Source organism: Cololabis saira, chromosome 6, assembly GCF_033807715.1.
Source record: "Cololabis saira isolate AMF1-May2022 chromosome 6, fColSai1.1, whole genome shotgun sequence".
Taxonomy (NCBI): domain Eukaryota; kingdom Metazoa; phylum Chordata; class Actinopteri; order Beloniformes; family Belonidae; genus Cololabis; species Cololabis saira.
In genome coordinates this window covers 37,128,718-37,156,420 of record NC_084592.1, presented here as the reverse complement: position 1 = coordinate 37,156,420, position 27,703 = coordinate 37,128,718, and the positions used below count along the sequence as shown (strand labels likewise).

At 43.6% G+C, this 27,703-nt stretch overlaps 2 protein-coding genes across 3 annotated transcripts in view; both read left to right on the top strand.

Annotated features, from left to right (window-relative positions):
- The first annotated feature begins 658 nt into the window (after positions 1–658).
- Positions 659–19,152, top strand: arglu1a (arginine and glutamate rich 1a). Of its 2 annotated transcripts, none has more exons than XM_061724077.1 (4): positions 659–1,196; positions 11,203–11,428; positions 15,953–16,036; positions 17,737–19,152. In XM_061724077.1, the coding sequence occupies exons 1-4, from the start codon at positions 865–867 to the stop codon at positions 17,899–17,901; spliced, it is 807 nt and encodes a 268-aa protein (XP_061580061.1). In that variant the 5' UTR covers positions 659–864; the 3' UTR covers positions 17,902–19,152. The 2 variants fall into 2 exon arrangements, with proteins under 2 accessions (XP_061580061.1, XP_061580060.1); XM_061724076.1 differs by having other exon boundaries at positions 11,179–11,428.
- Positions 19,153–25,507: 6,355 nt separating this feature from the next.
- Positions 25,508–27,703, top strand: part of efnb2a (ephrin-B2a) — a 32,734-nt gene continuing 30,538 nt past the window's right edge. Inside the window, exon 1 of the mRNA XM_061724075.1 lies at positions 25,508–26,308. Within this exon, the coding sequence (XP_061580059.1) occupies positions 26,196–26,308 (113 nt within the window). The 5' untranslated portion in view covers positions 25,508–26,195. The remainder of the gene's footprint in view (positions 26,309–27,703) is intronic.

The window sequence follows — 27,703 nt, the reverse complement described above, 5'->3', positions numbered from 1 at the left end:
TATATAAACTGAAAATATTTCAAATAAATATGTGTGCTTTAATTCCCTTTTGTGTTTTCATTGAGACTCTATTACAGGAATTGAATACATAGGAATGTCCACAGTATTTCAGTGTCAACAAAGGTAGGCCTATCAGGCTATGAGCACATAACTGTAGTTTGTAAGTGGTTGACAGGTAGCTATTTTAGTCTTAAAATGTAAATGTACTGTTCCTCGGTTGGGCTGGTGGAACAGCGGGTGACGGAACATTCCCCGTATTTTTAAGGCCAAAACTTGACAGGTATGCGTATATATAAAGTTAATTATAATTATCTACTTATAGATCTGCTCAGACCCTAGAGGTTTTTAAGTATTCTTTGAAAACGTATTTATTTTCTTTGGCTTTTGGTGTACGGTAAATGGTTGCCTACATCTGTGAGAAGTGAGAAGTGATTGTGCACTTTGTGTGTCTGACATTGACATTGACTTTTACTCCTATTATAAAAATCACCTGTGTGTATGTAAACAAAATAATAGTACCAACAATATAATCTAAAAACAAAATCCATTCCTGATAGTTTGGTCACCCACCAGCGTTACTATGACAACGGGGGCGGAGTCACCGACGCAGTGATGACGAACACCAACGGAAAATGCCGAAGCCCGCGGTGCATGCTGGGAAACCCTGTACTCGACTAGCCGCCATCTTTACTTACAGCGAGTTGGTGTCGCAAAATAAAACCCACTTTTTCATGCTTTCTGCAGCAGAACAGAGCTGTTAAAGTCACCACATTGGGTCGCGCTTTGCACTTGGCAGGTTTAAAGAGGAGCAGCGGGAGCGGAGTCCCTCAGACCGTGCAGCAGCAGCAGCAGCCCCGCAGCGCCATGGGCCGCTCACGCAGCCGCAGCTCGTCCCGGTCCAAACACTCCAAGAGCAGCAAGCACAGCAAGAAGCGCAGCCGGTCCCGGTCCCGCTCCCGGGACAAGGAACGGGCCAAGAAGCGCTCCAAGTCCCGCGAGGCCAAGCGGAACCGGCGCCGGGAGTCGCGGTCCCGCTCCCGGTCCGCCACGGCGGCGTCCCGCCGGGAGAGAGCCGCGTCCCCGCCGGAGCGCATCGACATCTTCGGCAGGACGCTCAGCAAGAGGAACGCCCTGGACGAGAAGCAGAGGAAGGAGGAGGAGGAGAGGAAGGCGGAGATGGAGCGGCAGAGGAAGATGTGAGTCTAATCAGAGAGAGTTTCGTGAGTGTTGTTGTTTAACGTCGCTGCTCGGCTGCAGCATGCGAGCTAAACACGGGCCCGCTGCTGGAGCTACTGCTAACATTAGCCTGACGTCACGGGGCGTGACGTCACTCAGACCTGTCAGTCCAGGTCAACTTCACTGACCCACATAAGGTGTTTAGTTTAGTTTATTTGTTCGCACATATTAAAAACAATACAATAATTAGTGCAGTGCAGGTGAGAAAAAAGAAACCCAAGGTGGGTTTATGAAGGATTCTCCCCAGTGATAAATACAAATAATAAGTAAACAAGGTAATCAAACTTTACAAAAGCAACACATGAAGAGAGAAAGAAAGAAAAAAGAAATGTAAGTAAGTAGCTAAATACATACAAATATACCATCACATTAGGGCTGTTCGATTAATCGATTTTAAATCGTAATCGCGATTATGTAATTAGAACGATGTTAAAACGTGAAAATCGTAAAATCGATTTTTCTTTTTCTTTTTTTTTTACCTTGTCTGCACACATATTAATGATTGATACCATATTAATGATTGATGGAAATACCTCTCAATACCTGCGACAAGTGCCCCATCGGAGAGGCTCTTTAGTGTAGGAGGGGGCGTTGTAACATGCCACCGGGCATCGCTCAAGCCAGATGTGGTAGACCGGCTTGTGTTCCTTGCAAAAAACTTGCAAAATGTTCAATAAAAAAACAGCATATTTTAAATCATTTCTTTGCCTTTTGTCAATTCACAAAATAATCGAAAATCGGATTTTGAGAGAAAAAAAATTGAGATTTTATTTTTGGGCAAAATCGAACAGCCGTACATCACATTTACAAATAAATGATTGCAATGTGCGTGTGTGGGTGCGTGCACATACGCATACTCCCGAGCATGCACACAAAGCTACATCTTAGAGATCGTGTGAAAAGGGTTTATTTAAGAGGCTGGCCCTCAATCTACGTTTGAAATTGCAGAGAGAAGATGAGGAGTTAGCAATAGTTATGTGTGAGTTCCATAATAAAGATCAGGAATCAGAAAGACGTTTATTGCCAAGTAGTTTAACAAACACGAGGGATTTGTTGTGGTGATTGGTGCAATACAAAAGAACAAATAATATTAAAAGAATAAATGTACAGCATTGTACACCTGGGCCCAAATAGTCTTCAAAGCATCTCTCACATTTATAGGGTTGTCATGGCGAGTTTGTGACCCCACGAAGACATTCGGTCCGTCCGAAATGCCATACTAAACAGCATATACTAAAAAGTATACTTAAGTTCGGCACACTTTTGAGTAAATATCAGTAGTGTGCATTAATTCGGACGTACTATTAAGAGCGCACACGGCACTTCCTGCCGTTGGGAGGAAGTGACGTGTCGCAGCAGTAGCAGCACACCGCTCCGCTATTTCCCGTTTATCCAGGCCAAAACAAGATGACATATCATATCATATTATATATGGATATTATAATATTAATATTATATAATAATATTATTATACTTTATATTATACTTATGACATATATGTATCACTTAGCAATAGAGCTGGGTATCATCACTGACCTCCCGATACGATACGATTCCCATACACTAGGTCCCAAGACGATACGATTTCCGATACGATTCGATATCGATATTCTGGTTACAATAAGGGAATAACAAGATCCTTCCACGCGCCACGTCCGGCCAGAGAAACCCCACCCTGCCTGGTGAAAAGAAGCAGCCTGCTCACTCCTCAAGTAAGGAGGAGACTTGAGCTCAGTGCAGGGCCTCCCGGGGTTGGTAGATGGAGCAATGCCCAGGACTTACTTAGGTAGGAGCACTGGGTGATAAAATGGAGGAAAGAAATCGGGATTAAAAAAAAAAAAAAAAAATTTTTTGAAAAATTTTCTGAATACTAATGTATTCAGATCGGTCTCATGACCCTGATCAACTGAATGACTGCGTGAATGACTCGATTTAAAAAAAAAAAAAAAAAAAATTTTTTTTTTTTTTAAATCGATACTTGGATTTATGTATCGATAATCGTTCCTACACATGCATATCGATATATAGATATTTTTAACCCACCCCTACTTAGCAACCAGACACCGCTGCATTACATTGTGGGAAGTTTCTACTCAGCTAGTGTCCATCAATCCACACTAATACATTTCTCCAGAATGAGTATGGATAGAGCATACTATTGAGTACGTTCTAATCTTTCGGACGCACTAAAAAATCTTGAATACTCATTTTGCATACTCATTAGGGTGGAAGTATGGGATTTCGGACGCAGTCATTCAGTTGATCAGGGTCATGAGACCGATCTGAATACATTAGTAAAGAGACCCCACCTAGTTTACGAATAGTAAATAATACAAGCAGAAGTAAATCATTAACGACAAAGGAACAACTGAGCATCAACATTGATAAATAGTACAAATGCAATTACTTTGGTTGATTTTACAAAATACTAGACACAAATTATAACACAGAAGGATCAATATAATGTAATAATACGATGCAACAAAAAATGTAACCAAACAGATGCAGGAAAACGGCATGTTTTCAATTTAATTTCAAAAGTGGGCAGAGTTGGAGCACTTTTAATACCAACTGGGACTTTATACCACCTGCCTGGTGCAGAATGGTTGAAGTCATTTCCCCTCTGCTTGGTTCTTAATCAAGGCTCTGCCAGCTGACTGCCCCCCACAGAGCTGTTTTCTGCCTGCTTTGTTTTTTACAGGGATATCAGACGGTCATTGTGGCTTCATGTTGCTGATCAGTTTGGATATTCTAATTTATGCTGTGCAGGTCACTAGTAGCTTGTGTAAACACTTGTCAGAAGATCTGTAATAGTCAGGTCTGCTGGAGATGAAAACACGGACAAGTCCCTAGATCCTGTCCAAACATAAGGTGTCTATCTTGATATTTGTTCGAGATGATCTAGTTCCAGCCTGAGTAAAGTGAGTCTAATGGACCGGAGTCATTTTGTAAAAGCGTCGTGTAAATGTTAGCAGTGTGTGCGTGCCATGATAGCTGTTAACAAAGTGACAAGAATAAGGTTTATCTATAAACATTGATGTAAAAAGAAGTTCTCTTACCCCTGGTTCCTAACACGAGCGGAAGCTCTGCACTCCCATTTCGGAGCAGGTTTAATCCATACTCTCCATCTCTTTACACATAAAAAGGGATGAGTGATATTGAATAAAATGGACATTTTGACTTTTAAACTGAATCTCTCATCTGTGGTTCAGATCTCTAATAAACCCTCTAAATGATTTGCCCGTGACCTGTACAGGTTAACGTTACGTGGTTGTACGAGTCGGAGGTTGGTCGTAGCGTTTCATTTTTAAATCTGATCTGCTATGTTGATGTTGATTAGAAATGCCGCTGGAACACAACAGCCATTCTTACCCCTGAGTCAGACACTGAGATTGTTACCTTGGGAACATTAATACCAGTCTGTTACCATGTGGTAAGTTGTATACACTTTATTGATCTGTCTTTATGGAAATGTGCCTGTTTACGGTAGCTGTCAAAGCAGGAGATTTCACAGGGCCGGGCCTGAATACTTGGGTATCCAGACATTTGTTGGACTTGTTTTTCACTGGGCATCATTCACAGAAAATGAACCTGAGGATATTAATTGTAGTTCTTAGCCAAAGCTTTGTAGCCCATGTATAACACTTGGGCGGTGCCTAGCGTAAAATAAAAATAGCACGCTGAAGCTGCAGTTATTGTGTATCTCAACTCCAAACATTGTGGACCTCAAATGACAGAAAAGCAAATATGTGACATTTTTATGTATCAATCCATTTGCAAATGTAAGGATGTGTTAATGGGGTTTAAAAACAGTTTAGCATGCGAAGTGCTTGTTTTGTACAAATTGGTCTGTACACATTGTAAACATACTTGCTTAACAAACTCAGACTCTACTCTTAAATGGTGAACCAATGGACCACTATGTTGGATAACCTGCAGTTGTGATGGTGATGATGGTAGTAAAACACAGTCCATCTGCTGTGTCCATGTGCAGCGACCTCCAGTCGTTTTTGTGCTTCCTGGTTCGGGCTCTTGGATTGGAAAGATACGATTGTGTTGATGGGTGTAGTTGCTGGAGGCACGCTGACACCTGAGATCGGAGCACCGGCCCACACCTGGCATCCTGAGTGGCTTTTTCTTTCTGCGGCTAAATAGCCACAGGGCCACTTGACCAGTCATGCAAAGGAAAATATCAAGATTGAAAGGCCTGTGAGACAAAGGAGGACATGGACATGTGTCTGTGGTTTCTGAGCAGCTAGACGAATGACACCAGATTCAGGAAGCAAAGACTGGTGTTTACACTTGTGACAACACACCTCCCAACCCTTCCCTCCCCAGGTAAACAGGATGCTCTCCATCCTCATCAACCCCTCAGGCTGTCGCAGAATTAGTCGTGTTGATTCCCTCACACCGGTGCATCAGTCTGCTTTTTTTCATAATTGTGATGATTTTGGTCAATATTGAAATCACTTTTATTTAAATCCAACATCCATTGACGTTTTGATGAAAGTAAACATAAAAGTGTCTAAATTGCCACGTTACACCTAACTTTTTGACTAAATAGCTGCTTCAATAATCCTTTCTCCCAGAAGCACCACCATGACCTCAATAGTACTTAAATACCTTTTTAACACAAAAACGAGGAAGGAATCGCTCGTCTGTGGGCAAGTGAAGTGTGTTTGTCATCCAGAACAGAAGAAAGAGTGTGCAGAAAATAATTGTTTTTTTTCTTGGCGACAGTGTTTTTGTGATTGTTCAGTCAAAATTGAAATGATGATTAAAATTCCACTAATTGCGATGTCCTACAAAGGAACGTCCCTGGAGACCAGCCACTGCCTGGGCCTCTCATTTACTGTCTGTTGCCAGTGGTTGCCCTTGTGAGATGTGTGGGTTCAGGTTATCCACACACACCCGTGTTTCCCCACCCCCGCAGCCTCCTATGAGGGCTCGACAGACCTGGCGGTTGGGTAGGCTGCGTGTGGAGTCCTGATGCGGGGAGTTCTGGGTCCAAGGGACTCACAATCTGGGCCTGCCCCGCTTGGAACCACAACTTTAGTGCAGTGTGGCGGTCTTGGCCTGGCCCGGCCAAGTCTGTTATATAATCTTCCTCACAGCCCATGAAATAGTATTGAGGTCAGACTTATACTTGGAATCCCCAGCCAGTGAATGCAAGAAAATACTTTTATAATCAAATTGTGGGAATAACTTGGTTATTTTGTGAATTACACTACTGCTCCTTTAGACCATCAAGGTTCCAGTGGACGTTTGATTGTCGGGGCCTAATTGAGAACCAGCTGTTTGTTTTTTCAAAGTCAGAACATCAGGTCTTCGATGGGAACATTTGAGCGGCAGTAACATCAGTCCGGTACTGGCGCAGAGCGAAGAAACAGCTGTGCTCATCCATCATCAAGCTCATTTCACCACCAAGGCTTGTCATGGTTGACATCTCCCCCTACCTGATCTACACTGTCTTGACTGTCTGAGTGTAACTCTTATTTACAACATCCACCTCTGTGGTGCAAATTAAAGTGAACAGATTTTAAACAAGAGTTGACAAAGACGGATGGGTAATAATGATCATCTGATAGCACTTAGTTAGTAGGGAATGTTGAGCTATAATCACTGATTTAAGTTCCTGGCTCCCGAAGCGGTAATAGGAGTTCTCCAAAACTGTAGATACAGAGATGAGTTCCTGCAAACAAAAGACAGCTTCTGTGATGAGAACGCAAACTGTCTCTTGACAGTAGGAGGAGGTTCAAACAGAACCCACCCGGCGCTGGGAAGCTTTTTCCTTTGGCGTGATGTCAGTAGCGGTTTGTTGGCTGTTCGTGAAGCACATTTGGTTTTAGAAGGATTTGAAGCTGGAACCAGCCCTGAACTCGCTCCAGCACCTGGTCCGGTCTGAGGGAGCAGCAGTAGCGTGAACATCAGGCTGACATCTGAAATGGGATGCAGACTGGAATTGGAATTAATTTTTTGTGTATAATGCTGATTGCAGGTCTTGGCACAGTGTATCACATGATCGAAGATTAATACCTTCTGTCATTTGACGTCTAACCCCAGGCTTCGAAAACAGCATCTTCTATTGACTGTAACGCAGAGGAAACTGGAGACGCAACGCCAAAAGTTTTTTTTTTTAAAGGGGGGTAATGGAATGCATTTATAGGCATTGTTAGTCGAGATACCTAAGCTATGAGTATCGATCACCACAGAGCACTGATCTGCAAATAGTGCTAAAGGAATAAGCCGTTTCCTTGTAGCAATGGTTTGGTCCAAGAATTAGGTTTTTGTGAGACGGCATCAGACTTGACTTGAGCTAACCCTGAGAACATGGCTCATGACTTGATTGCCACTGGTTGATGCTGCATGATAATCAATGAGATTGATCACATTTAAGTGTGAGAGACATTGAGCTCAACTGGTTTGATTCCTGCTAGTGTGAGACAGAGCAGAAACCTATAAAACTGGACAGCTTCGTCACCATACTCGTCATGTTTGCAATATATTGGGATACTTTTCCGGCCAATTTCAATATCGATATTCAAAATTAGAATATCTTTTTATTTTCCAAATAATAAATGTTTCAGATGGGCTGTATAGTTACAATAAAACGCTATAGATAATTCGAATTACATTGTTTTGACTCACTATATCACTATAATCTGATGTACGTGCAACTCTGATTTTAAGATGCATAATGTCTTTTACACTTTTCAGCTAACTATGTATCACATCGCAATATATGGCAAAATTTGAATATCGCAATATTGTATTGTATCGTGAGGTCCTTACCCATCCGTAGCGTGTTGTGCGTAGAAAGAAGACAACATACATTTCAGTTCAGCTCAGTTTGATAGGACATAAAACATGAAAAAAATAACATAGTCCTTTATTGATCCCCATTGGGGAAATTCGGGTGCTACAGCAGCTCAGTCGGACAAGCAGAATATAGCAACTTTAGGGAATTCATTCAAACAGTGTATGAAGGTTTGAATGATGTTTAAGCACAACATCAACAACAAAGAATCTAAACACCCCGTTTTATTCCAAAAAGTAGAGATGCGCCGATCGATCAGCAACCGATCGGTATCGGCTAATGATGACCCTATCGGTTTTGATCAAAATCATAGTTCAAAGCAGGCCGATCTGATGAAGTTTTCAACAACAAACCGCCGCCCGCGCGTGCGTTCCCACATCTCAGACCCAGATGTCCTAAGGGGCCGTGGCCGGCTCTACAAAACAACACTGAAAATGGTGTCGCCGGTATGGGAGTTTTACAATGTCCTAATAGGACAACAAATTTGTAGTTTGCAAAGTGTGTTCAAAGGAAATACCCCGAAGAGGAATGTTACAAAATTATTTCAACACAACGAAGCTAACAAGACATTTGAAAGTTTCTCACATCAAGGAGTATATTGAGATTTCAAAGTTGGCTGCCGCTAAGGCAGAGAAAGAAATGGAGCAACGCTGCCGGCTCAGCTGAACGTAACAGAGACCTATAAACAGCAGCAACAACGGCAATAAAATAAAGAACTACATCATCAGGTAATGGATTAATATGCGTTGATCATCAGCTTTCTGTTGTAGAAGACATCAGGTTTAAACGCGCCGTTAGCTGCTTGGATCCGCGGTACGCACTGCCACGTTGTTAATATTTCACTGCTGAAATCCTGCCGGAGTTATACCAGATTATATACAGTCCAAAGCCTCATGCAGGACGACAGTCGTGTCAGTCGCTTCACGAGTGACATCTGGAGTTTATAGTGTGAAGAGTTGTGCTTCACTCACAAGGGTTTCCTGGGTCACACGCGGAGGCTATCGCTAAAGCTTTATCAAAGCTTTAGTAATTCATTTTTGTTTTAAGATTTAATTATTTTTTACACAGGAAAATAAAGTTTATAGTTTACAACTTGTATCAACTCTAAGAGAGTGACATGTCTACTGTTGTCTGTGTTTGGCACATATTGTGATGTACATAATTCGTGCCAAAGGAAAGCTTAAGCTAGTAAGCTACACTTACTATTTGTAAGCTGAGTCTAAGTTGTCTCTACAGGGTGAAATATTGCACATTGCCTCGGCCTGCAATAAAACAGTGGTCAATCATTATATTTGATCATCTCCTCATTTTTATACCTAATAATACAATGTCAGGGTCCTGTACATGAAACAACAATATTAAAGAATTTATGGATTTCACGCTGTGATCGGTGATCTGCAATATCGGGATCGGCAGATACTGCTTTTGGAGATCGGTCCTCAAAATCCTGATCGGTGCATCTCTACCAAAAAGCCAGTAAAAGGTACCCCAGCTGATCTGAGTCAACATCACACTGGTAACTGCATTTGGTCTCGGAAACAAGCAACTAGGAAATTTTGAAAACTGGACAAAAGTCTTCAGGAATTCTCATGTGAGTAACATGTTCAGTGAATCTCGGTTGATTCACGTGGGGTTTTATATCCCCCTCTTTGCTCCACAAGTCTTAAAAACAAAGACAGATGAGAGCAATGAAACGAAGTTGAGCTTCTTTTTTTTTTTCCTTTAACATTTCCATATACTTTCTATTCAGTACAAGTTCATGGTGCTCATCAAAACCCGCTGAGGGAACCTCATTACTGCGTCTTGAGGACAGATGTGCTCTGAGCCCCTTTCCCACACAGGACCTAACGTCGGGTCCGGCACATAACGGGGACCCAGTGACCCTCAACATTCTGGTCCTAGGTGGAAGATCACAGAAGACTTACTAAAGACCGAAGTCAGACATGGGAAAGAGAAAAAAAAAAAGAAAAAAAATGTATTCGTTGCTTTTCATTTTCTTTATAAATTTATAAATGTACAGGATTGATGTTCAGGGTTCAGTGTGTTTAACTTGCCTGAGCACCAAATTTGCCCCGAATGGAAAAGTATATAAAATCAAAAATGAAGGTGCCAACCAGATTGTGTCCTTTTTTTAAAAATGTATTTATTTTTTATTTATTTTTTAATTATATATATATATATATATATATATATATATATATATATTAGGGCTGTTCGATTAATCGATTTTAAATCGTAATCGCGATTATGTAATTAGAACGATGTTAAAACGTGAAACTCGTAAAATCGATTTTTCACTTTTTTTTTTTTTTTTTTTTTAATTTTTTTTTTACCTTGTCTGCACACACATTAATGATTGATACCATATTAATAATTGATGGAAATACCTCTCAATACCTGCGACAAGTGCCCCATCGGAGAGGCTCTTTAGTGTAGGAGGGGGCGTTGTAACATGCCACCGGGCATCCCTCAAGCCAGATGCCGTAGACCGGCTCGTGTTCCTTGCAAAAAACTTGCAAATGTGAATAGCAAATGTAATGACTGACATTACACACCTCTACCTCCTTCATGGGTTGCATTATTATTTAGCATGCAAAGACCCAGTTTAGTTTAGTTAGAAAATGTCTTGTTTTATTTAATTGGAAATATAACTTACTGTATGTTTGCAAGTGCTGATTTGCTGTTTTTTTTTTTTTTCAGAGATAAAACTTTATATTTTATTATATTTTTTAAAACTTTTTTTCAACTTATTTTACAGAGTTTTGCACTTTATTCATTCATTTTTGGTTTAATAAGAGCAAAGTTTGCACTTAAAGCCCAATGGGGCAAATGTTCAATAAAAAACAGCATATTTGAAATCATTTCTTTGCCTTTTGTCAATTCACAAAATAATCGTAATCGGATTTTGAGAGGAAAAAAAATCGAGATTTTATTTTTGGGCAAAATCGAACAGCCCTAATATATATATATATATATATATATATATATATATATATATATATATATACACACACACGCACATACACACACAAAGATTAATTGACCTCTGTTCTGTGCAATTGTTTTTTAATGAGCTTTTGTGGTGGACGGGTTTTCATGTTGTACCAGATCCTCACCTCTACTAGTTTTTCCGTTCCGCCTCTCTGCAGCCGGCAGCAGGAGATCGAGGAGAAGCTGATCGAGGAGGAGACGGCGCGGCGAGTGGAAGAGCTTGTGGCCAAGAGGGTGGAAGAGGAGCTGGAGAAGCGCAAGGACGAGATCGAGCGGGAGGTGCTGCGGCGCGTGGAGGAGGCCAAGCGTATCATGGAGCGGCAGCTGCTGGAGGAGCTGGAGAGGCAGCGGCAGGCCGAGCTGGCGGCGCAGAAGGCCAGAGAGGTAACGCTCGGTCGTTTGGAACGCAGCCCCCCCTTCCTTCCACGACCCCCTGTCCCACACCCCGTCACCTGCTCGTACAAAACCCAGAGAAAATATGCTGTCGCCGCTGCTGGAGGAGGTTCACACAGCCTTTTCACTTCAGATTTACCTGTTTTATGACACAAAACTATTTTAGTTAACAGTAGAAACGAATGCGGTTAATTCTTGATCTTTTCCTGACGTATCCATATATATTCGGCTGTTAACTAAAACAGTTGGACGTGTGGTTGGTTCCTCTGCTGAGCCGTCCTCCAGTAGCGGCGACTGTGCATTTTTATCCGGCGGTTGTACTTGTGTTTACCGGACATGTGGAGGGAGGCGTCTGTTCCTGTGGTTTTTTTTTTATTTTCATTTATTTTATTTTCTCCGCCATGGCATAAGTTTCACTGCGAGAAGGCGGAGCAAAAAAAAAAAAAACTGAACTCAACTGTAGTGATGGCATTTTTGTCGTTTGACTGCTTGCTGCTTATATCAGACATGAAGTAGAAGCAGGATTCCAGGACTACCACTGTGATGCCAAAATATGAATTCCTCCGGGTTTTCCACAGAAAAGCTTCAAGTGTAGGAAGTTTAGGAGTTGACATTTCCAACGGCGAGGACTGGGAGGTGCTCTTGAAGTGATCTGGGTCTGGGCTCCTGACTGATGGGTGGGCATGGAGGGTTCTACCTTCTCAGTGAGAGTTTTGCCATGACAAGACCATGAAGCTACTGAAGGATGTCATTTTTATTTCCCTTTTGTGATTTCATATCTGTAAACATCTCTGACTGTGGTTAATAAAGAGCTTCCATTCCCACTACCAAACACCTAAAGGTCGTTTTGAGAGCTGACATTTTCTGCTTTTTACTGTATGTTTGCCTCTAATTAGATGTCAGATCCTGACTCGGCTGCAGTTATGACATGTTCAAAGGGAGACTCCCAGGTTTTCTTCTCCTTGCTTTTTAGGAAATGAAGTTGACAGCTGCGAACCGTGCGCTCAACCCGGCGCCGTCATTAAGAAAAGCAGCGTTTGTTTACACGACAGTGATAATGTATTGTAAATGAGAGCGACCTCCAAAGCCAAGTGACCCCGACTTGTAAAAGGGACCGGTCACTGACTCGGGACTAATACGCTGAGAAATGCAGCGTGAGCGGGTATCCTGAAACTACTCGGACCGATTCAGTCGTCGGTCTGCTGCCTTCTGCTCCGTCGCTGCCGCTCGCCCGCCGCCCCCCCCCCCCACGTCCCCCGTTCTCCATCCGCCAGACTGGTCGAATTAGTGGCAAAGAATCAGGACGGGTCTCTGAAAAGTCTCTGACGCACTCGGACTTTGGTCTAATTGAAATGCAGAAGTGCCGGTCATGAAGGAGAAACGTTGTTCTGCGTCAAAGCCCTCAGACACTGTCAAGGTAAAGAAGAACTCCTCTTATGTTTCCTGGACGAAGCAAACAGAATAAACGGGTTTTTGTTTGGTAAAGAGCTGGTGGGATTCAGCTGGACAGGTGGGACTGATCAGTCCCCCGGAGGGTTATTGGGACTATTATTGGTTATTAGTGTTTTTACTGTTGAAATATCTCTAATTCTTTCGTCCCGTTCAAGTGGAGTCTCATTATTAACTTGGATAGCGTAGGTGTTTGTTTTGCGTTTATTGCTCTCTGGCTGAATGAAAGGAGGCAAAGGTCTCATGTTTTCAGCTAAAACAAGTTCAGCTTCTCTCAAATTTTTACATTTTACTCTCCAATTTACCACAGTTTCCTCTACCAAACGTCCACTTTATCCTGTAATGCTTGGTTTTAACGTGGTGTTTTTCTGACCGTTGACGGTCTGTGGCTTTTTATCAGGCTACACGTTAAACCTGGGTGGGTTCTGGTTGACCTGCGCGTGCGTTCATCTCGACACGGATAACTGCGTATTTTTTCCGGTTGCCACTAGGAATGGGCGATATTTTACCGTTCACGATATACCGTCAAAAAAATTCCCCACGATAAGAATTTGTCATCTCGCGGTAAAAACGATAAATTCCCGTTGATGACGTTTTTGTGTAAAGCTGATTTATGGTTCTGCGTTAAATCCACGCACAACGTACGTGAAGGAAGGAAGGAAGGAAGGAAGGAAGGAAGGAAGGAAGGAAGGAGAGAGCAGGAGGAAAGAAGGAAGGAAGGGAAAAAGGAAGGAAGGAAGGAAGGAAGGAAAGGGGGAGAAGGAATGGAGAAAAGAGGAAGGTAAGAAGGAAGGAAGGGAAAAAGGAAGGAAGGAAGGAAGGAGAGAGCAGGAGGAAAGAAGGAAGGAAGGGAAAAAGGAAGGAAGGAAGGAAGGAAAGGGGGAGAAGGAATGGAGAAAAGAGGAAGGTAAGAAGGAAGGAAGGGAAAAAGGAAGGAAGGAAGGAAGGAAGGAGAGAGCAGGAGGAAAGAAGGAAGGAAGGGAAAAAGGAAGGAAGGAAGGAAGGAAGGAAGGAAGGAAGGAGAGAGCAGGAGGAAAGAAGGAAGGAAGGGAAAAAGGAAGGAAGGAAGGAAGGAAGGAAAGGGGAGAAGGAAGGGAGAAAAGAGGAAGGTAAGAAGGAATGAGAGAGCAGGAGGAAAGAAGAAAGGAAGGGGAAAAAGAAGGAAGGAAGCAAGCAAGGAAGGAAGGAAGGAAAGGGGAGAAGGAAGGGAGAGAGCAGGAGGAAAGATGAAAGGAAGGGGAAAAAGAAGGAAGGAAGCAAGCAAGGAAGGAAGGAAGGAAAGGGGAGAAGGAAGGGAGAGAGCAGGAGGAAAGAAGGAAGGAAGGGAAAAAAGAAGGAAGGAAGGAAGGAAGGAAGGAAGGAAGGAAGGAAGGAAGGAAGGAAGGAAGGAAGGAAGGAAGGAAGGAAGGAAGGAAGTTAAAAAGATGGAGTTGAATTGGTATTTTTTTAATCGTCATTTTTATCGTTATCGGGATAAATGCCAGAAATGATCGTGATACATTTTTTAGTCCATACCGCCCATCCCTAGTTGCCACCATAGAAACAAACACGAGGCGGGTGTTTTCAGCGCCGGGGCAGAGCTTTGTGTCGCGTGCTTGTCTGGAGTCTGACGGAGTCTGGCGGCGTCTGTGGGGAGGTGGGCGGGATTTACCTCGGTTTAACCCCGGTGTGGGCGTGGCTGCATCACAGCACCAGCGTCGCATCTTTATTTCCTCAGATCCTAAAACCTCTGAAGCCCGAGCCCTGATGTCACTGACGTTTGCTTGATTCACAGGTGGTTTGGGTGTTTTGTCTCACCACCTGACCTCGTCTTTTAACCGTCCTTGATTTGAGAACCTTCTGTACGACGACCCCCATTCCGGGACACGAACCCACGGACGACGGCTTCCCCGGTTTCCTGTTTTGACAGCGTTAACTATCTGCTCTAACCTTTTTATTTGATGATATATACGTTTTCTATTATTTCACACAGTTTACCAGCTTGTTTCCCCTGACAGACAAATGTGCCATGTGTTGTTGTGATAACTTGCTTCTCCTGTAGGGCTGCTGCTCCGTTTCACCTTGTTCTCTGTAAATATACCTGTTGTTTTTTTATTTTACTTTTGGAAACACAACTCATCACCTTCCTAACTAGCTCTTGACCCACCTGAGCTGGCCTGCAGCCTTTCAGCTCAGCCGCGACTTGTGTCCTGTACTGTAAGTGTACCACGGTGGTGGGGGGGGGGTCCTCCTCAGACACTCTGCACCCTCGTGGTGGGGCCCGAGCCGCCGTAAACAGGAAAACCCCCGACAAATGCTCACTGCAGGCACAGACTAAGCAATGCAGAGGTCAGAGTTATTAAAGAGGAACGGTGCGGTATGGCAGCCCCCCCTCATACCCATCCAGCCACCCTCCCCAGGAGCGCTTCTCTGTCTCTGCAGGGGCCACACAGTCCGGACGAGACAGTAAATATTCAACCGTTTAATGCCGAATGCTTTCACCAGTTGTGTAGGTACACAGGCAAGGAAAATGCGTAGGTATACGTGCATTGGTGAGCCAAAACTATTCCATCTTTTTTATGTATTCTCTCTCTCTCTCTTGCATTTAAGAAAAATAAATAAAAACAGCAACTGTATTTCCCACTAGATTGTTTTGTCTCTCATGCATATCTGTCCTCTGAATGTGATGAGTGGGGTTTTCTCTTCTGTAATGTCTATCTCAATAACGCAGTGAGTGCCCTAGGAGTGGCTTAGCCCATAACTTCTCCAGGAAGCCCGTAGTGGGGGGAGGGGGGTCTTAGCGGGTTCATTTCCCTGCAGTTTTTCAAGTATTTTCTGCCCCTCTAAGTATATAGAAAACAGTTGAGGCTGACTGCGACTGAAGAATGCCAGTGTGCTCATGTGCGAGAGGTGAAACAAACCTTTCTGTGGTGGAATGAGTTTTTGTGTGGGAGTGTGTGCAATGTGCATTTGTGTGTGTGTGTGTGTGTGTGTGTGTTTACGTGAGAGGCGATGAAAGTGCGAGCATGTGAGCGTTGTGGCGGTTGTCTGTTCATGCGCTAACATGGCATCATGTCACCCCTCTAGGAGGAAGAAAAATCTAAACGGGAGGAGCTGGAAAAAATCCTGGAGGAGAATAACCGCAAGATCGCCGACGCTCAGGCCAAGCTGGTACGGCCCGAACTCCGCCTCACGCACCTCACACAAACACTACTTTTTTTTATAGGTTTTGAACCGTGCAGCTTATACAAAGGTGCGGCTATTCTGTGGATTTTTCTTCCACCGCTCGGGGCGCTCTAACCGGAATTGGAATCAAAACTAAGACAAAATAAATGCAAAGAAGAATACGCTACTTCTTCTTTAGCAGATAGAAGTAGGTAGAAGCAGATTTAAAACGGATAAATAAATACCGGTTATTTTCTCTTGGTTCTGTCCCGTTTTAATCAGCAAAGTTGCTGCTACGTTAAAAGACACTGTTAGGAAAGGATCTATTTAGGTACAAACATGTACATCATTTACAGTTCAAAATCCTTCTGTACATGTAGTAAATATCTAATCTAACAACATAAATATCTGGGGCTTGCACATCTTTTTTTTTTTTAAATAGAGTGGATGCGGCTTATATACAGGTGCGGCTTATAGTCCAGAAAATACGATGCGTGTGTGTGTGTGTGTGTATGTATGTATGTATGTATGTATGTATGTATATATATATATATATATATATATATATATATATATATATATATATATATATATATATATATATATATATATATATATATATTAGGGCTGCACGATTCTGGACAAAATGAGAATCACAATTTTTTTGCTTAGAATTGAGATCACGATTCTCTCACGATTTTTTTCCAATATAAAATTTATTGCACTTATTACTTTAACTTTGCAACAGCTGAACAAAAATATAATAACAATAAACATCTCTTGTCTTCTTTACACAAACCTTTGAATAATTTAAACAATAATAACCATTTTGAACAATATTTGTTCCTCCCTGAGTTGAACACCCTTTCAGAAAGGGTAACAGATCCTGTAGTTCTGAGGCAACAAATTATTCCTCTGGCTGGGATGAACCCCCCATTGCCTTTTGCTGCTATTAAGAAGCTGCCGATACAAAAGGTAAACATTACAAAAAATATGATGGTGCCTGATAAAAGACTGGCATCAACTTTGTAACAGCTGACATTGAACATAAAAACAATAAACATAAAAAAAAAAAAAAAAAGATTTTTTTAATTTTTAAATCGACGTCATTTGGAAATGAGATCGCGTTCAAGCATGAATCGAGATCGCGATTTTTTTTTAACGATTAATCGTGCAGCCCTAATATATATATATATAAAACTGCAGGACAAACATTGTCCTCGGCGTCGCTCAGGCGCCGCTTTTAATGGCAGCACACGTTTTTCTTCTTTTACTGAGGCCTGCTGATATTTCCACGTCCTCTCTGACGTCACATCTACTGCTTTAATTTATTCAGATTGACCTGTAGTTGCTGAGAATTTTTTGTCTTAAATCGACTTTTTAAAAATGTCTTTGTCTGGAGAGGTCGAATAACGGGGGGGGTTACAACGCTGCAGCAGGACTAAATAACTCCCCAGATGTTTGTCAAGAGTCCTAATTGAGTTTTTGTTCCCGCTTGACGGTGACACGAGTTACGTTTTGGTTTCAGAGCGGCGACCATTTAATTCAGGCTTTATTTGTTCAAGCTGAGCCGCTAATGAGCAGCTGCACCAGAAAGAAACGCACACGCTGGTGCAAAGTTTGAGAAACAAAACAAAAAAGAACAGCAGTTTGCGGATGAGTGTGGTGTCCCCGGCTGACCCTGGTGTTTGTGGTTTCCCCGGCAGGCCGAGGAACAGTTGCGTATCGTGGAGGAGCAGAGAAAGATCCACGAGGAGCGCATGAAACTGGAGCAGGACCGTCAGAAGCAGCAGAAGGAGGAGCAGAAAATCATCCTGGGCCGGGGCAAGTCCAGACCCAAGCTGTCCTTCTCCCTCAAGGCCACCGAATGAGACTGCCCCCCCCCCGCCCCCATCCCTGCGCCGCTCCCTGCCGTCACCTCCATCCTGCTCCCCTCCTCATGGTCCGGCCCCGCTCCTCGTCGTCCTCTGCGGGAACGCTCGCTTCGTTTTGGAAGTGCTGGAGGAAAACTTGGGAAAGGGGGACATCTCGGCGTGCTGACTAGCTCGTCCCCTCGAAGGCCGCCGCAGTGCCCCCCCCTCGTCCGGAAGAGGAGGCGGCTCTCGGCCCATGAAGAACCTGACTGCTCCCCGCCACCTCCCCCGCCACAGATGACTCGTTATTTCTCCCTCTTTGTTTTTGTTTCCTTGGGTTTATGTTCACTCTCTGGGGACCTCGGAACTTTGATGTAGTTGCTGTAACATGTTCTTAGCTGAAGTCTTAACTCTGGTGTCGACCCGCGTCCCCCGTCAGCACACCACAACCCGGCAGCGCTCCGGCGTCCGTGCCGTTCCCCGGCCCAGCCTGGGAGTCAACCTGCAGCTTTCTCCTCGCCGGTTTCTTTATTTATTTTCTTAAGTAAGAGCATCACCTGGCCGTCGTCGTGGTAACAGATCACAGTGAAGCCTTAAAAAGCACAGTGAGCTTTGTTAGGTTTGTCTTCCACTCCTCTGCACCTCCCGCTGCGCTCACCAGCTTCCTTTCTCACCGCTCCACCTCCATCGACATACATTTTATTTAAGAGCTTTTCCGGCGTGTTTCCGAAACATGGAAACGTGGCTCTCGTGTCAGATCTGAGGCGTCTGCTGCGCAGGTGAACTCCCAGGCTGCCTCCGGCAGGAAGCATCTGCTCTGTGCTCAGGGCCGACGGACGAGCGGCGCTCTGGTTGTGGTGTGCCGACTCCCGCTGTCCCTCCTCCGGGTTCAGGCGGTGTTACGATCCATGATTTCAAAAGAAAACGTCACAGTGATGGTAAAAACTTGAGCTTTGTTTTATTCGACTCAGCGACTTCTGTCCCGCCGTGTTTTAGTCAGTTAACCTGCCGCTCTCGGTGAGTCTTGATTCGTAGAGGATGCACGAGTTCAGGTAAGACGAGGTTTGAGGTCTGTGCGTGTCTGTGAGTGTGTGTGCATGTGCGTGCGTGTGTGTGTGTGTGTGTGTGTGTGTGTGTGTTAGAGAGAGTGACTGACAGACTGACCTCTGGTGGGTATCATAACTTTATTATGTGGAATTTTTTGAATTTGTCATGTGACTTCCTCCACTTGTCAAGGGACTGAACAGATCAATAAATCCATCGAATGCCGACACTGATGTCCTGCTCTTCATTTCATAATTTAACTGCAGACAGCTGAACAGGAAGTTGATTAAAGGCACGTGAAAGTGTAATTTCCAGGATTTCCACTTTAACCCGGATAGTCCCCTCACCTCAAGCGGGTCGGACCTGACCGATGACGGGCGGCCATGTTGCTTCTGGCAGCGTTTCAGGCTTTTAATCACTTTATTGCACACTTTGTTCCCCGCGGCGGGAACCGGGGACACAATCAGCTTTCCTGAGCTGACGAGGGAGGTGGATGATCCTGGGAACGACACAACGCCGTCGTCACCCCCGCTATGTCTGGGCACACGGGTGAAACGGCCTCCAGAAGCTTCCGTGTAGCTTCAAGAGCAGATTTGTTTCAATGTGTTGGTAATTGACGATCTAAATCACTAAGATCTCGCGTTTTAGACGGTAAATAAACACATGGAGGTCAGAGGTCGTAATGGCTGCTGACGATCTACTGATTAAACGCATTGAACTATTGAACCAGCCCCGGGACCTAAAAGTCAAATATTGCTGCAGTTTAAAATAAGGATGTTGATTAGCTGTCAATCAAATACTGAGTCAAGTATATAGGCTGTGTCCGAAATCGCATACTTCCACCATAATGAGTATGCAAAATGAGTATGTGAGATTTTTTTAGTGCGTCCGAAACATTAGAACGTACTCAATAGTATACTCTATCCATACTCATTCCGGAGACATTTTTTAGTGTGGATTGATGGATACTAGCCGAGCAGAAACCGAGCAGAAACAGCGGTGTTTGGTTGCTAAGTGATATGTATATGTCATAAGTATAATATTAAGTGTAATAATTTTATTATATAATATTAATATTATAATATACATATTTAATAATATTATATAGGGCTGTTCGATTTTGCCCAAAAATAAAATCTCGATTTTCTTCTCTCAAAATCCGATTTTCGATTTACGATTACGATTATTTTGTGAATTGACAAAAGGCAAAGAAATGATTTCAAATATGCTGTTTTTTTATTGAACATTTGCCCCAAAATGAATGAATAAAGTGCAAAACTCTGTAAAATAAGTTGAAAAAAAGTTTTAAAAAATATAATAAAATATAAAGTTTTATCTCTGAAAAAAAAATCAGCAAATCAGCACTTGCAAACATACAGTAAGTTATATTTCCAATTTAAAAAAAAAAAAAAATAAGTGAAAAATCGATTTTACGAGTTTCACGTTTTAACATCGTTCTAATTACATAATCGCGATTACGATTTAAAATCGATTAATCGAACAGCCCTAATATTATATAATATAATCTTGTTTCGGCCAGAATAAACTGGAAATAGCGGAGCGGTGATGCTACCACTGCCGTGACAGGTTACCATGTTAACAACCCCCCCCCCCACGGCAGGAAGTGCCGTGTGCGCTCTTAATAGTACGTCCGAATTAATGCACACTACCGATATTTACTCAAAAGTGTGCCGAATTTAAGTATACTTCTTAGTATGGCATTTCGGACGCACCGACAGTTTCTACCATTCTAGCTAACGCCTGACCACTAGGGGCAGCGCAGTGCCTCGAGTCCTCGTTTCAGCTCTGGCAGCATTAGTTTCTGATGTCGTTTCAGTTCCGACACATGAAGGGAGGATGTTTGGATGGCGTTGATCAGATGCAAACTAATGAAGTAGCATTTTAAATTAGCATGAGCTAAGTCAGCCTTGCTAAAGCGCTTAAGTGGCTAAACTGTGGTAGCTTTCTCCAGGACTGCCAGTTTCAATTTGCAGCATAGCGTCTCTTCAGACACATGACACCACAGAATTTGTCCGGTTCTTTTTCTACAATCGGTGTGTGGGGTGATGTTGACAGCTACAGAAGTGGATAGCAAACATTTTATTTGGGAGCCATTTCAGACATAAACGGGCTCGTTGCTGGTTCTGCATTACTGGCCCTGCTTGGGTTTTTGGGCCCACGGGGGCCGAGTAAGAAACCATTTTGGGTCCATCACCACCCATGTATCTGAGCAGAACCACTGCGAGCAGGGAACCCCTGGGGGCCCAGATTTCAGCTCCATTATGCTCTGGGCCCCACGTACGAACGATGGCTGGGATGTTGAACGTTTGTTTTTTTTTTTCTTCTAGCTGGAATTCTTTTGGAGTAAGTACCTCTGAACCTCCTAAACCTTAAACAATAAGGGTCTTTAATGAACTCCATATCCAAACTTTAATGCTCTGAGTTTTCCTCTTATTTATCTGTGTGGCAGATGGACACCGCGAACAAAGCCCCTGATCTCATTTCTGCACTTCATTCAGGTTCATCAAGGTCACGTCGGTTTACAATTCCCCCTTAAATGGGATATTTGTCATGAAAGCTAACTTTAAAAGTTGATCAGTTTATTTTCAAATAAACTGCAACATTAGAGGTTGTGGCATATTTAAAAACCTCAGACCTGTCCTGGAAACGCAGCCGGTTCAGCTGCTCAGCAAGAGGCCGGGAGGTTCATGTCAGCTCTGCAGCAGCTCTGCTTCTGCTTCAGGACTTCTGTCGGACTGAGTTTATTAGATTTCTCTGGTATTTCTTTGTTTGCGTTAGCACTTGAGAGCCATTTAACGACTGGTTTTGTTTTGGAGCCGTATAAACACCCACACCCACGGTGGATCCTGCAGGGAAGCTGGAAGCCCGCCCGCTTCCCTACGGCCGCGGGACCGCAGCCGCGGGGCCCTTCACCCGGCGGGCCTCGCCGGCCCGCTCCTTCCCCCCGCAGCTGCCCCAACCCCGAGAGTTTCCCTCCAGAAGCACGTTACAACCTTCCTTTCAAGAAAAACAACTCATTGGATCCTAAAATCTTGCATTATTACTATTTCCTAAGATCTTGCATTATTGCTATTACTGTTACGGTTGTTTTATTTGGCTGTTAAGTGTAGCCTACTTAAGCAGGGAATATCAGTATGGATCATATTGTTTCTGTACTTGTAAATGTATATTGTTATGTCTGTTTGTTATGTGTGCACCCCAGGAAGAGTAGCTGATGTACTGCATCAGCTAATGGGGATCCTAATAAATTAAAATTCAAAATAAATAACTATTTTCTCAGAAAAGTTAAAGTTTACCCTATAAGGAAATGATGACTTATATAAAAATACTTGGCTAGAAGGGTCTAGGAAGAAGGTCCAGGCCTTTTTTTTTTTTTTAAGGACTTACTCGGACCTTTGAGGGCCCCAGGATGAGTTTCAGGAGCGTTGCAAAACTTTCCCTGTAACACAAAACTCTGGCCTCAATTTAAGGGCCATCAAGAAGTTGTTTATAAGGAACTGCCCGCATGATCAGGCGGGGACTGCTCCAAAACGTAATAACAATTATCCACAAAAAAGCGGACTGTCGGAACTAAACCCCGAGGCTAGGAATGCGCTGACGTACTACATTTATGACGGAAGCGTGTTTTTGCAGCTTCAACTTAATCACATCGGTCGCGCTTTCCTTTAATCCTCATTTCAATTCAATTAATGGCCGCAATAAACAGCCAGTGAGCGTGGACGGCCGCGGCCGCGGGGCCCCGTGTGGATTCCAGGTGGGAAGAAAGTGCAGTTTTTCGACCCACGGCCGCGGAGGGGGAGGAAAAAACCCAACCCTGATCAAATTAAGTCGCGGGACGGTGTCAGGAGTTCACGCGTCTCAGCCAGACAAACGTGATCTCCAGCTGGAGCCGAGCTGAGGTGCGAGACGCGGCCGCGCGGAGACACGTCCGCGCGGGGCCACGGCTGATGATGGAGCTTCTAAAAAAACATTATTTACGACACTAGTTTAGTTTAGCTTAGTTTAGTTTATTTTCACATAAAAATATAAGCTACAACAGTTTTAAAAGTACAGACGAACAGTATGTAGAAAAAAAAGGAAATAAAAATAAAAAATACAATATAACAGAAAATGTGTGGGAGGAACCAAAAACACCCATAAGGGCTTGTCGAGTGGTCTTCCTAGTGAAACAAACAATATCTACAGAAATATGTAAAACATAGGACAAACTAAGCTAAATTGCTAGAAAACAAAAAAAACAGGAATCTAATGAGGGAGTGCAGAGAAGTACTGGAAATTAATGGTTAAGCTTTGCTAACTTGGGCTAGCAAAAATGTTGTGATTTGTTTTTTGTATTTGTACTCGAGCATTCTCTAATATGGTGTGGTAAGGTGTTCCAATAAAGAGAAACCTCTGAATCTAATTGCAAATTGGGAAAACAATAGACCTGAAAAAGGTGGGATGGAGATTGTTTGCAGACCTAGTATTGAAGTGATGAATTTGGGAATTGAATTGAAATAAAGAATGAAAACAGGTTGGAAGTAGCTTGTGAATGGATTGATAGACAAAAAGACAAATCTGAAAAACATTTACAGCAAAAATAGGGAGAATACTTGGGGATTGGAACAATGGGGTGGATTTAGTAAGTCTATTGGAAAATGTAATCATTTTCATCACGTTTTTGCAGGATAAAGATACAGTTGAGGTTGCTCATGAAGGTACTTCGTGTGACATGTGACCTCTTGACTCCAAATCTAAGCCGAATTGTTTCCCTACAAGAGGCGACCCAACCACACTCGCCTTTATGACACCTGAGCGCGTCTCTTATTTTCTTAGTGTCGTTATAGAACAATCTATATTTTTCCAATGGAATTCATACCACGTGACCTTTTGACTCCAGCCAACTACAAGAAAAAATATGGCACACTCCTACTGCATTTTTTCTTCTTTAAATCCTATGAAGGCTAATAATATTTTCCTACGTAAAAAAAAAACAAAACTATTCATTTATATCTTTTATATTTTTTCAACCCCTTTCCAACGATGCCCCCGACACTCCAACCTTGAGCCAAATAGCAGTTCTACAAATATAATATACCACTTTATTCTGGATTTCCAAGCTCATTTTATTTTACGTTCATATTTACATGTTTTTATTTAATCATTTTTACGCACCCTTTTCCAGAGCGTCGAGAGTAACCTTGTGAATCAAACACGGTTGGTTTGGAAGTCTCTGCTTCAATGTTGGAAATATGTACATAAAAAACTATTTAAAAGTGAATAAAAATAAAAAAAATATTTTTTATACAGGAGGAATTTCTTGGATTTGTCTTGTGTGTTAGTGCAGTTCAGCTCAGGTTAGGGTTTTATTATAAAAATACTGATTTTCTTTTTTTTATGATTATACAAACATACATCTGGAAAAGTCCTTGACTGTAATAAAAGTCGGTATTTCTTCCTGAACTGTTTCAGGGATACATTTCCGCGGCAGGTTGAAGTCGCTGCGGATCATTTGGTTGGAAGCTGCTGACAAAAATCCTGCAGACCTTTCTGTCAAATCCCCAACCTGAGGCTGGCTTCACGGCGGCGCGCGAGTGTGTGTTCGAGTGTGTGTGTGAGTGTGTGTGAGCGCTCATTAAATTAGAGGCTCTTCACTAAGAACCCGTGTTTTTCAGGAGGTGTGAATATGTGTCTTTTCAATTAAGGACGTGTGTTAAAACTCTCAAAGTTAATTGTGCTGCGCAATACACACCCTAATAAACTTAGTAAGATAATTTAATAATTTATTTTAATCACCGTGCTGTGGAAACATTATTTTGCAGCTTAGAAAAAGAAAGAGCAAGCTTCAGGTTGGATACTTTAAATGAATTTCCAGGAGTCCCCGAGCGAGAAGACGCTGCTGCGTTTTAAATACGTGCCCTCGTTTATTTGTTTGCTTTTATGAAGATATTTGAAGATTTGAGCGGTTTAAATGCGAGTTAAACGGGAGCCGCGCTCTCCTCTGCTGTTCTCGGGGGTATTTCCTCCACTAGTGGGCGCTCTTGCTCTTCTAAAGAGCTGGAAACGCGCGGCTGGGGCTCCGTGGGAGCTGATCACTCCTCGCTATTTGGAATATTGGACTCTCACAGAGGGAAGGTTGGGTTTGCTCTTAATGAGATAAAATATGTTCAATTTCAGGTATTTTATTTCTGGTGTGTCCATCTGTGGATGTATTAGGGAGCAGCCGTTATTTCTGTTTTGTGTGTAATATTTGGTGTCTTTTTTTTTTTTTATGTCAGCAAGGAAATAAATGTGTGTTAAAGTGATTTATATAGTCTGAGTCATCCAACCTCCCGTAGGCACAAGAGGAATTCAGCAGAAATTTCTCCTCCACTGGTCACCTCGCTGAACCAGTTGGCCCTCGTTGACTGACAGCAGCGCCTCGATTGACTTCCCGCCGAGCGACCAATCAGCGGAGGCGAGGGGCGGGGCCTGGGCTGGAGGGGCGGGGCCTGGGCAGGAGGGGCGGGGCCTGGACCGGAGCAGCTCCAGCAAATATTGTGCGTCTCCGTCGCTGGTGGTTACTTTCTTTCTAGCCAGGTTTTGCAGCGGCCGTCGGGCCAGCATCGTGCCAGCGTCAGTCCCACGGAGCTGCAGCGCTTCAGCTCCTTTCTGTTTGTTTTCTTTGGAGGAAAAGCTCTAGTATGAGAACTTCCATCCCAGCTGATTTGGTTTCTTTCATTCACACATTTGACCATTTCCTTCATTTTGACCATCCGACCTCATCGTCTCATTTTTCCGCCGCTGTCACCCAGTTTGTTGCTCTCCTCCTCCAGCACCAACGGCACTGACTGAAGGGGAATATCTCACCGCACGTCCTCTGCCGCCGCTGCATGCTGCTCTGGATTTTTTTCCTGGGCTGTTTGACTGTAACGCAGAGGGATTTATATTTGCATCTGCAGCCCGGGCCACCACCGACAGCACTTTTCTCTCTCCGAGGGATGTATCCGAGTGGCTTGAAGTCTCCGATCAGAGGGGAATATTAACGCATTGCGCGCTGAATGAACTGCCGCCGCGCGCCCTCGGTGTTTTGGAGCAGGTCTCTCCTCTGGAGATGCTGTGATCGGTGCGGGTGGGGATCGTGGTCCGCATGCACCCTCGCTGGATCGGGATATAAAGTGAAGAGATTTTGGTGAGCCCACATCGGAGCCTCTTCCGATTTTCCTTTGTGCGTGTGGACATATTTGAGACGGATTTTGCACCCGTCCGGCAGACGCCCCGGGCTCATCATGGGGGACTCGATGTGGAGATATTATTTTGGAGTTTTGGTTATTGCCTTCAAAGTGGACTTGTGTCGGGCGCTTATCTTGGAGTCCATCTACTGGAACACGACGAACAGCAGGTAAGCGGAGCGATCACTGCCCCCTGACGCGCACAAACCCAGCCAGGATCCGCTAAAAAAGCAGCCGTCCGATCATTTACCTCTTTGCAGTTTATATGCTCACAAGAATTAGCTGAAATACACAAAAAAATCCACACTTTTAAGGACAAAGAGCGCCCAGATTTTAACATTTGATTTTATCCAGATACACACAATTCTTTTCTGTTTATTTATCTCGGTCCCTCCCAGAAAAGCTCCGATATCCCCTAAACATTTGCGGCACAACTTTCCCCTTAAAAATGGCTCCCCCACCGATATAAATATTTTTTTTTTCTTCTGGAACAGGGGGATGTGAAGGTTAACCATGTCAGGATTAATTCAACAGCTAAATCCAGCCGCTGCTCGGGCTCGTTGTCGTCGGAGAGCGGATATTCATTGCCGTGCGCGGCCGAATCCGCATTCATGCACTTGTTTTGCGCGTTATGGGCATATTTGTGGGCATATTTGTGTGCATATTTGTTCAGATCTTGCGGCTCGTCTGTGCTCCGTGCTCTGAAAGTCGGGTGGATTTTTGCAGCAAGTCTTTGCGTTCTGGGGGTTTGACGCATTTTCCTTTTTGACTGTATCGGGTTAAAAATCGATTTAAAGCTGCTCACAGATGATTAGAATGTCTTTTTATTCCCTGCAAATTTGATCCCTTCATATTTACGATATTATTGATGAGAGGAACTGCAGGGAAGCATGCCCTGCCTGTGAGGTGGAACTTTGTGGAGTTGCTGCGGCTCCACTGGCATGGGCCTCTGCTGTTTCTCGTTGTTGTTTGTGTGTTGAGATATTTCAGAGAACAATGAGCCGGATTTCAGAGTTATTATGTGCTGCAAATGTGTTCGTTGAGATAAAACTTTAAAGAGATCGCAGTGTGGCCTGTCAGAGCAGAAGCCTGCATGCGCGTAAACGCTCTGGAGCTGCACTTGGATGCATGAGCAAAACCGGGCTTGTTTTCAACACTGAAGCTGTTTCTAGTTAAAAAATACATACATTATTATTTTTTTTAAATAAAGCGACCCAAGAGCCCCCCACCCCCCGTCCCACAGATGACCCATGCTCGTTTTCACATCCCTGGTTCCACATCCATCAGATTCCACGGGTTCAAGAAGGGCGGATAGACTCTTTGAGAGGCCAAAAGAGGTGTTTTTCTCCCTGCTCTAAGCCCGATGGGGGGGGGGGGGGGCTCTGCTGGCTTTGTGGCCGCTTGGTCACGGCCAAACTCCCAGCTCCTCTCAGTAACTCGGCTTTCGGCTCCATTGCAGCCACAAATGCCCCCCTCCCCGAGTGAAACGGACACAGTGGAGAAGTTAGAATAGTGAAACAGGTGTCTATTGTTCCAGGCCTGCATGCATGCGCGCTCCCGCGTCC

Excerpts from the sequence above, each read along its gene's own strand:
- arglu1a (XM_061724076.1), top strand. The coding sequence starts at position 865 with ATGGGCCGCTCACGCAGCCGCAGCTCGTCCCGGTCCAAACACTCCAAG. Across the intron at positions 1,197-11,178 it reads ATGGAGCGGCAGAGGAAGAT|TTTTTCCGTTCCGCCTCTCT; the intron begins GTGAGTCTAATC and ends CACCTCTACTAG. Across the intron at positions 16,037-17,736 it reads CCGACGCTCAGGCCAAGCTG|GCCGAGGAACAGTTGCGTAT; the intron begins GTACGGCCCGAA and ends TTTCCCCGGCAG.